Source organism: Trichechus manatus, unplaced genomic scaffold (assembly GCF_000243295.1).
Source record: "Trichechus manatus latirostris isolate Lorelei unplaced genomic scaffold, TriManLat1.0 scaffold00069, whole genome shotgun sequence".
NCBI classification, from domain to species: Eukaryota; Metazoa; Chordata; class Mammalia; order Sirenia; family Trichechidae; genus Trichechus; species Trichechus manatus.
The window spans coordinates 2,798,731-2,809,141 of NW_004444005.1; the positions used below are offsets into that span (position 1 = coordinate 2,798,731).

Below are 10,411 nucleotides of genomic sequence, written 5' to 3' on the forward strand. Positions count from 1 at the left end.
TGAAAGGAAGAAACTCTACCAAGGACAGAATGGGATAGGGCTGCTAGCTCAGGACTTGAGCCACTAGAGGGCTCCAGTACTTTGTGGAGTGTCGACTCTTTTTTTACATCCTCCCTTAAGGAGGCCCCCAAAATATCAAGAAGTGGTCCTTAGGGCATCAGATAGATGGGAAGTATGAGACCAAATGCTTCTGTCGTGAGGCTCCTGCTGTAACTGACCTTCTGAAAAGTCTATAAATAGGCAAGGGGGTGGGTCGTAGGTCCTGGCTTGTAGAATGTGCTACTATAGTTAGCTGGGACACTATGTTCAAGAGGTCTTCTTGCTGCACCTTCATTCCGCTGTGGAAGGAAGCCATGACTTCGTTCTGCTCCATCTACATTATTCCCCCAAGAAACAATACAAGAAAGCCAAATTCACACTGTCATAATTTATTAAAATTTTATAAAAACTCAGGCTAAGTGGAAGAATAAGGTATAACCCAAGTGTACAAAGACAACTCTGTTCAGTACTTTTTGCCTTCTTGGCCCTGTGGCACTGATGGTAAGCCCCTTGCTCTCCACTAGCCAGATAGCATGGAAATAGTCTTAAAGTGAGGTGATGGATTTCAAGCTGTGGGGGCAGGTTGCCTTTTTTGTGTGAACCTCGGGCAGGGCAGAAGTTATATAGCACCTAATACCTCCATGCCAAAGGAGAAGGAAAAAGCTCTGCTAATTCAATTCCTTGAAGAGTTGGTATCTTCCCCTGGTGAGACACTAAGGCACCATGACGGCCCAGATAACAACCAGAGTCCTGATTCTGATTCAGTATGAGAAGCCTGTGGACACATGGGGCTCTCAGGGTGAGCCTGAGCCTCTCCCAGGCATGTCTCCTTTCCATACCTTCTGCCTTTTCCTTCCTTTCTCCCCAGCATTTCCAACCAGTTTAGAGCCCAACTTCTGGGGAACTGAGAGAGGAGAACAGTATTATGAACGGACTCCTTTCTCAGGCTGCAGCAGGAATCAAACCAAATAAATAAGAGAATTGGGGGGTGGGGATTGAGGAGATGCCAGGGGACAATCTTTTGCCTCAAGTCTGGTGCACCTCATGGAACATCAGTTCACGGGGGATGGCTGTCTCTGGACCAAACTTGGTGGCTGCCCGGCGCTCGAAGGCAGCAACATTCTTTTTGACAACCTCATCAAAAAAAATGGTGGCCAGCTGAGAGTGCAGCAGAGAACGAAATTCAAAGGAAATCTGGGAATGGGTAAGAGATAGTCAGAAACTCTTGAAGACAGTGTTGGATAGCCCCTGGCCAAATGTGCTCAGTGCCTTTCCACACCTTCCCCCTCCAGTTCCTTAGATACCCTCCAAAGCCCGAATTTAAGACTGAGCACAGAGTGCAAGTTTGATGAAAGCTCAGAGCTGTGGAAGTTTGCTGTCATTGACTTGGGAAATGCTATGTGCTAGTTATTCTTAAAAAATAACCCTGTCACAGTACTTCAGCTCTGCCCCCACACCCAATCCGAGCCCTTTGCTATGAAGCCTCCTGACTCACCGAAAAGTCCACAGTGCAAGTTCGGGGGTAGGCAGGAATTCCAGGGCTGAATCGCCAGATGGTCTCTAAGTGGTTGAAGAGCTTGCCATCAGTGCAAACAGCCTAGAATAGGACAGCAGCCAGGTAGTTAAATAATATTACACTGGAATAAAACGTATATTAAGTATATTACAAAAAAACCCAAAGCCTTCTCAATTCCGACTCATGGTGACCCCATGTATTACAGAGTAGACTGCTCCACAGGGTTTTCTTGGCTGTAATCTTTATGAAAGCAGACTGCCAGGCCTTTCTTCCACAACGCTGCTGAATGAGTTCGAACTGCCAGACTTAAGGTTAGTAGTTGAATACAAACCATTTGTGCCACCCAGGGACCTTATACTAACTATAACCAAAACCAAAAACCAAACCCAATGCTGTCGAATCGATTCCAACTCATAGTGGCCCTACAAGACAGAGTAGAACTGCTCCACAGGGTTTCCAAGGAGCAGCTGGTAGATTCAAACTGCCGACCTTTTGGTCAGCATCCGTGCTTTTAACCACTGAGCCGCCAGGGCTCCGTACTAAGTATAGAAAGCAAAAAAAAAAGGAATCATAAACCATTTTTCATGGCTTCTAATAGGGAGGTACTTGACACACAGAGATAAAATCACAAAAACCCACTGCCGTCAATTCTGACTCATAGGTCAAAACAGCCGTTAAATGTCAAAATGCTAGAGAACACAAACTTCTTGGTTAATCCCTCTCAGGTTTTACCTTGACCATGTGAGGTTTGACCACAGACACTGCTGAGGTATAACGTTCCATGATAGGTGGGAAGCCAACCTCCAACTGGGCCTTCAGGTGCCCCTTACGGCTGGATACCACCAAAGACTTCTTACACCAGGGAACAAACTCGCGATACTCCTGGACATTGGACACCACCTCGAACATCTCCTGCATTGAGTACCTAGAGGAAGGGGAATCAGAGGCTAAGGAACTGCTAACTGGGTCAGCTTCCTCTTTGTCCCATACCTTTGCCCAGCTAACCATGCACCTGCAGGAACTAGAGATCCCAAAGAAGCCTGGAAGAATGACTTCTTGAAAGCAAACATGTAAATTGCCATATTATTAATGACACCTTATGTTTTGTGGTCTACAGAATGCTTTTGTATGCCTTATCTATTTTGAACTTAAGAAGGGAGAACAGAGGCTGTGATCACACAAGGGCTCAGATCCCAGCTGTACAACTTTATAACAGTGTGACCGTAGGTAAATTACCTGTGCCGCCATTTTCTCGCCTATAAACTGGAGGTAATAGTACCTGATTGGTTTGTTGGGAGGATAAAATGAGAAAATCCATGTAAAACACCTAGCAGCCTAGCTGCTAGCACATAGCAAGTGCTCAGTAAGTGTTAACTATTACACTGTGCTCAGAATACATATAGTTGAGTCATCAAAGAAATAACACCTTGTAGTTCAACTAACGAGCCCTAGTGGTGTAGTGGTTAAGCTTCAGCGGCTAACCGAAAGGTCAGCAGTTCTAACCCACCAGCCACTCTGAGGGAGAAAGATGTGGCAGTCTGCTTCCATCAAGATTTACAGCCTTGCACAGCAGTCCAGGGACAAGGACCAGAAGGCAGAAGGGGACAGGAAAGCTGGTGACAGGGAACCCAAGGTTGAGTAAGGACAGTGTTGACATGTAGTCATAAGGCAATATGTGTACTAATTGTTTAATGAGAAACTATTTTGTTCTGTAAACCTTTATCTAATAAAGTAAGAACAGCAATACAACTGGAAGAACGTAATGTCACTGAATTGTACATGTAGAAATTTTTGAAATGGTGTATCTTTGGCTATGTATATTTTCACCAAAAAAGAAAAAAAAAGGGTCCTCCAAGGTCAAGAAGGGAGAGTGTTGACATGTTGTGGGGTTGTTAACCAATGTCATAAAACAATAGGTGTACTGACTGTTGAATGAGAAACTATTTGTTCTGTAAACCTTCACCTAAAGTACAATTAAAAAAAAAATTTAAAATATTTACAGCCTTGGAAACCCCATGGGGCAGTTCTACTCTGTCCTATAGGATCCCTGTGAGTCGGATCAGCTTGATGGCAACAGGTTTGGTTTTTGGTTTAGTCCAACTCTAGTGACATCTCACTTAATACACATGTACAGCAACTAAGGGAGAAATTAAGGTTGGAAGGCTGGGAGGATATAATATAGCTGGAGGGCGGGTGGCCGGGGATGAATCTTGCCTACTAATACTACCCTTATATTTTAGCCTGGGCATGGTTGTTTGTGGGGGAGCAATGCAGGGCAGAGGAAGATGCTCACCCCATGATCCTACGCTCCGAGTAAGCCTTTCGCTTGTTCGTGAAGGAGGCTGTGAAGCCCATGAAAGAACGGCTGGGAGGTAAGCCAGTCTCAGACGCCAAGATCTGGGCAGCCCTGGGCAAGAGGAGGCTGCAAGAGGTCAGAAACCTAAGGCCAAAAAGAGAGGCAACATCGCGATTCTTGTACTCTTCAACCATTCCCAGGTGAAGGGGAGCATCCCTGAGAAAGGTCGTCCAGACAAGCTTCACCCGCAGCACCTGCTGCAGCCGGCCAGGCTCTCTGGCCAGGCAGTCACGAGTGCGAAAGGTCGAGGGCAGCTAAGGACAGGGCCGGGGGAGGGGATGGGTTAGAGCGCAGGACGCGTGTGAAGGGCCTATAGTCTTTGGCTGGGAGCTATGCCACTCCTGAACGCTAGGACTCTTAGGAAGCATCACTGTCCCGCGGCCCCGCCGAGTTTATCACTGCCTGGGCGCCCACCCCAGGGACTTCCCCTCGCCTACACCTTGCAAAATCGTTCTCCAAGGCTCTACATTAGACTCCCGGGCATAACCGCTGCCTCCCTCCGCCGCGCCTGCATCCGAGGGCTGCAACTCTCCAGCGTGGAACTTGGTGGTTCCGGGCCACCCCCTTCCCTCCGGCGCGAAGGCCCGCGACTCCTTCTCACCTTATTGGTCGCGGCGGTCGCAGAGGGCCGCGGGGCGGGGTCCGGCAGAGCGGGAGGCCGCAGCAACGCTGGGCCGCCGCGCGCGTCCCGGCCGGGAGCCGCCGTGCGCCCGCCGCGGCCATGAGTGTGCCTCTGCTTTGCCTTGTCCGCTCTGACCCCCAGCTGCGCCCTCACCCCCCCGCCCCGCCCCCGAGGAGGAGCAGCAGGACACGGCCGCCGGGCGGGCCCAGGGTCCCCGAGCGCAGGGACGGTGCGGGGCTGCGGCTCCTCTCCCCCTGCACCCGCCCGGGCGGCCGGGTTGGCTAGAACTGAAGCCGCGACTGCTGCTCCCGCGGCTCCCGGTATCCCGACGTCACGCCGTTGCCATGGCTCGGGACGGGGAGAGGGAGGAAGTCAGGGGACAGACAACACGGCCTGTCGGGAGTTGTAGTTTCACACCTCTGGCAAGAAAATGTGCTGGGGTGTGTGTTTGAGAAGCTACAGAGATGGCCGGTGGTGCGACTTGGCCAGGCAAACTACTTACTGAAGTCTGTGGTCACGGGATCTGATGATGCCTAGGCACAGAAGCGACTTCGTGGGCTGTTAACAGTTGGTCCTCTTAACGTCTCTCGTAGAGCCTGTATCATATTCTGAGTTGTTTGTAGTTAGAAGCTCTATTCATCTTTGTAGATCCCGTAGTGCCTAGTGTGGTGTTTTACACCTTTGGGAAAGGAAGTTAACATTCCAGGCTCTGGGCTAAGACTTTGTATAGTTTTCTCTTTTAATATTTATGGAAAGAAGTAGGAGTGGGAGGAACAAGAATTACTTTTAGGGGAGAGAACCATCTTCGTCTGGAAAGGTGTGCACCGGAAGAAGGGTGAGACCCCATGGGCAGAAATCCAGGCAATGAAATACCACTATACTGCTTTCCATGATACAAGGAGAAAAAAAATAGCTCTTGATAAAAGTAGGGGGGACAAAAGCAGGGAAAAAAAAAAAAAAAAGGAGAGAGAAGAGAGGAACCAGCAATTAGAGACTGGATCTTTTGTCCGGTGCCATGGAGTCCTTTTCGCCAGGACTTTCTCCCCAGAGCCTCTAAAAAAAAAAATTAAAAAAAAAACGGTTGCCATCCAGTCGATTCCGACTAATAGTGACCCCATAGGACAGAGTAGAACTGCCCTATAGGGTTTCCAAGGAGAAGCTTGAACTGCCAACCTTTAGGTTAGCAGCTGAGCTTTTTAAACACTGCATCACCAGGGCTTCCCACAGACACTGGGTGGGGTCAAACCACCAACCTTTGGTTTAACAGCCGAATCGTTTGCACCATCAGGGCTCCTTAGACTGGATCTGGGTGGGTGCAAAAGCTGTTGAAATTCTCCCATGGTGAAACGGAGGAAGGATATTTTTTAAATGGTAGTGCCTGCTATTATGTTTAAAGATATTTATACTACTACAATGCTACCCCCTCCTCTGCTTTCTTTCTAAATCTTTAGTCAAGCTCTATTTTCAGGAAAGCTTTGCCTGAGTGGTGTATGTGTATTGGGGTGGGGGTGGGGGGGTGTAAAATAAACACAGGCTGCCTTTGTGGGTCTAATTGGTGTCTAAGGGAGACTCCTGCTCAGAAACAGGGGCCTGGAAGCCAATACAAGTCCTCCATTCCCCCCACTCCTTGAGTTAATTAGCATTAACTCTGGGACTTCCACTGATTTAAATTGATTTAAAGTTTGAGCCCGTCTGATCCAGATTTCAAAGAGCAGGAGCCCTCCTTTAAACTCTGGCTTACATTTAACATTTTGTTAAGGAAGGCATTTTTATCCTTATTTTATAAATGCAAAAACTTCACCCAGATAAGAGGTGAAGACAGAACCCAGGTCTAGGTGATCACCAAACCCATTTTTTAAAACTATTCTACCTCCATGACATTTAGAACTAAAAAAAAAGAAACCAAACCCGTTGCCAACTCATAATGACCCTATAGGACAGAGTATAACTGCTCCATAGAGTTTCCAAAGAGTGGCTGGTAGATTTGAACTGCCAACTTTCTGGTTAGCAGCTACAGCTGTAGCGTTTAACCAGTGCACCACCAGGGCTCCCATTTAGTACTACTTGACCAAATGGATATGTTTAGTCACCTTTCCTTTTTGTTCTCTTTTCTTCCACCTACTAGGGAGGCATGAAGCCCCAGGTTAGGGAATGATCACACTTCTCTTGCTCTCTTAATATTTCTTTTTCCCTCAGCACCCCAGGAAGGACCTGTTAGATCAGTTCCCGACCACCACCAGGATACAGTATCTCTTTCCAGTTCAAAGACGATAATCTGGAGCCACCCTCTGATGGGCATGTGACCTTGAGGGACACATTTACTTTCTCCAACCCCCATTCTTTTGTCCAGCCCCACCCATTTCTGACTAAGGGCTTACACATGTGAGACAGCTGCTTAGCGTGAGGAGTAAGGACCTGGCCGGCTAAAAGACAGAAATTAACCGGGATACATGACTGAACTGTGACCTCATTATTAACACTCTGCCTTAACCGAGTTAACTGCTGCAGAATCCCCAAGGTACAATAGGCCTGCCAAGCCAATTTGCTTGCTGTCCCTCTATTAATTAGATTAGCTAATTACTGCCATTTAAACCTTTCCTAGTCATTCCCTGTGCTTGAAACAACCAATTTCCTGTCATTTCCCTGCTATTCTACATCCGTAACATCCTCCAAGTACTGATTCAAAATGCACCTCTTCCAGGAAGACCCCTTTGACTAAACCCACCCCTCAACATTACTCTGAACACATAATGCTATGTAACTAGCAGGGATCCTATATTTTCTAGCTGTTCCATGTGAATGTGTGTACTCCTACTAAAGCACAAGCTCCACAAAGATGTTGTCGTTGTTAAGTGCCATCAAGTCGATTTTGACTCATAGCGACCCCATGTGACAGAGTAGAACTGCCCCATAGGGTTTTCTAGGCTGTAATCTTTATGAGAGCAGATTGCCAGGTCTTTCTCCCATAGAATTGCTGGGTGGGGTGGTGGGGGGGGGGTTGGTTCAAACTGCCAGCCTAGTGCTTAACCGTTGCACCACCGTAGACATCACTAACTTTTAAGTTTCCATCTCCAAACCATTTAGGACAGTGCTGTACGCAATGGTTAGTCCTCAGTCAACATTTGTTAAAAGAATGAAAACTGAGGCTTAAGACAGGCAAGCATCTCCTTAGAATTACCCAAATGTGAGATGAATTCAGTAGTTGAATCCAGGAAGACTGTCTGCAGTAAGAGAGGGCTTTGCCATCACTTCCCACCTTCCTCGACCCCCACACCTTGTGCATCTCCCTGAGCCCTGGAAGTATCAGTGTTACCTACAACATATCTCTTTTTTTCCCTGCTGGAAAATCTTCTTTCTGTGTTCTGAATGATATTAAAAATAACTCTTGTAGCCCTTCCTCCTCTTTCCAGCTGCTCAGAAAACCTGGCTGGCAACTTCCCTGTTCACCTCCACCCCTGTGCCAGACTCAAGCACGTGACCCCAGCTCAACCCCTGACTCCAATTCCTCAGGTTACCAAGAGCTATTTTGGGGAATAGAGACCATGTATTCCCCTCCTCCCCATCCTCTGGGCCATATTCTAGATCAGCCCTTCCTAGAAGATACATCATACCCAATAGCCAAGTCAATATGTCCCAACACCCATATCTATCTGATCTCCAGCTACCTTCGGTTTCAACTTCGTCAACATCGGCATCATCATCATGAAATATTAAGTGCCTGTTTCCATGTGCTGTTCTGCTAGAGCTACAAAGGACAATTTAATGTATACCCTTGCCTTCATGGGGGCTCAAAATCCTTTTTTCATTAAAACAAAACAAAATAGTTTACAGTCTTGTGTTAAGGAGAAAGACAAAGAAAAGAAATCTGACTCCTACTAATAAGGAGTTTACAATTCATTCTGAAATGTTGGATACCTGTGTATCATAAAGATGTAAAATGAGAAACAAAGGTGTGCAATTTAAACCAGACTGTAGCAGTGTAAACTAAATAAGCGTTAAGATCTAACAAAATGGAAAAGGCCTGTTAACCAGGCAGGTCTTCCGGGGAGAGGTAAGTTTTAAACAATATATATATATGTTTTTCATTTTATTTATTTGTTAAATATTTTATTTTTTATTGTTCTTGTTTTTGTGAATATACACAGCAAAAACATACATCAATTCAAGTTTCTACATGTACAATTCAGTGACATTGATTACATTCTTCGAGTTGTACGATTCTCACCCTCCTTTTCTGAGTTGTTCCTCCCTCATTAACATGAACTCACTACCCCATGAGGTTCCTAATAAGCAATATTTTTATTTTTAATATAGTAAAAATTCAAAAAATTCTAAAAGGTATACGTCGTTAGGTGCCGTCAAGTCGTTTTCCACTCATAATGACCACATGTGACACAGTAGAACTGCTCCATAGAGTTTTCTAGGGGGAGAAAAAACCTGGTAATCTGTTTCTGTAGAGACTACAGCCTAGGAAACCCTATAGGGCAGTTCTATTCTGTCATATAGGGTCACTATGAGTCAGAATCGACTGAACAGCATACAATGACAATCTTTATGGGAGCAGATCGCCAGGTCTTTTTCTTGAGGAACTGCTGGATGAGTTCAAACAGCCAACTTTCCAGTTAGCAGCCGAGTGCTTAACCATTGCGCCACCAGGTCTCCTTAAAGGGTATATGCTGTTGCCGTTGAGTGGATTCCGACTCACAGTGACCCTATAGGAAAGAGTAGGACTGCTCCATAGGGTTTCCAATGAGCGGCTGGTGGATTTGAACTGCCCACTTTTTGGTTAGCAGCCTGAGCTCTTAACCACTGCACTACCAGGGCTCCACAAAGGGAATATAGTGATAGGTAAACTTCTCTCTCATTTCTCATTCTCTGCTCCTCTCCAGAGAAAAGCACTCTTACCAGTGTTTTAGGTATCTTTCCAGAGAGAATCAAGATAGGGAAGGCAGTGAGGGACATAGATTGTTGGAGAGCAAGAGAGGGCTTTACATCCATGTCTTGACAGGGGGCCAACAGGCTACACTTCTTCTTAAATGTGTTCCCTTCTCAGAACACACATATTGAGTGGCTGAGTTCTGAACCGGACCCCTGAATCACCTTTCATAAATTGTACCAGTTTTTCAATTTCTGTTTTTCTTCATCCTTCTTTTTCCCTTTCTGGCCTGGGATGACCTCCATCCAGTTCCTCCCTGAGTGGTTGCTCTCTGGCCTCTCCAAAGAGAGGAGAGAGCCGAGGCACTCCCATACTTTTTTCGGGAGAAAACATTGACCCTTTTGAAGTGTCGTCATCCCCCTTCAGCTGGCAGTGGAGAAATCAGGTTGTAGAAAAAGGCCCCTTCTGTTGGCCTTGGGGGCCTTCTTCAGCTGCCAGGTGTCTTGGCCTCTGTAGAGTTTTTTCTGCAGCAGGAGGGTCCTGCTTAGATTTCTCTCTGCAGTTCGAGTACCTTTGCTATTTCCTTTCTACCCAATTCATGTCACCTCCAGTGGAAATACATGCCTTCCCTCCATCGGGGGCCATGGCCATATAAAATCCCCAGATCCTTACCTCCAGTTTCCTCTAGTCTGTGGGAGATTTTGAGGTGTGGAATCGCTGACGGGAGGATGGCAGGGGTAGTTCCGGTGTGGGCACTACGGCTGGATGGGATCTGGCCAGCAGTTTGTTCCTCAGGTTGGGAGGCACCGCGGGGCCAACTCCCAGTTGCCGCTAGATCTTGTGGGGGACCCCGGGGCCGCCAGACTGAAGCGGAGAGCACAGCGGGGACGGCCGGAGGAGCCGGGGAACCAGCGCGCGAGGTACGGGGCGCCGGAGCAGCTCTGGCCGTCAGGGTGGGGCTAGGGCCGCAGCGGCCCGGGCCGCCTGCGCGGCAAGCGCCCT

At 47.3% G+C, this 10,411-nt stretch overlaps 1 protein-coding gene across 1 annotated transcript; it reads right to left on the minus strand.

Annotated features, from left to right (window-relative positions):
* Positions 1-412: 412 nt before the first annotated feature.
* On the minus strand, positions 413-4,634 carry COQ10A (coenzyme Q10A). Its single transcript, XM_004379927.2, has 5 exons — positions 4,513-4,634; positions 3,849-3,995; positions 2,288-2,480; positions 1,535-1,636; positions 413-1,233 (listed from the first exon to the last, which is right to left on the minus strand). The coding sequence occupies exons 1-5, from the start codon at positions 4,632-4,634 to the stop codon at positions 1,066-1,068; spliced, it is 732 nt and encodes a 243-aa protein (XP_004379984.1). The 3' UTR covers positions 413-1,065.
* Between the last annotated feature and the right edge of the window lie 5,777 nt (positions 4,635-10,411).

What these genes read in the sequence shown, in the direction of transcription:
- COQ10A (XM_004379927.2), bottom strand. Translation starts at nt 4,634, where the DNA reads ATGGCCGCGGCGGGCGCACGGCGGCTCCCGGCCGGGACGCGCGCGGCG. An exon ending in TCGGAGCGTAGGATCATGGG is followed by an intron (nt 2,481 to 3,848) that starts GTGAGCATCTTC and finishes CCCTTCCTCTAG; the next exon opens with GTACTCAATGCAGGAGATGT. An exon ending in TCAAACCTCACATGGTCAAG is followed by an intron (nt 1,637 to 2,287) that starts GTAAAACCTGAG and finishes GTCCTATTCTAG; the next exon opens with GCTGTTTGCACTGATGGCAA.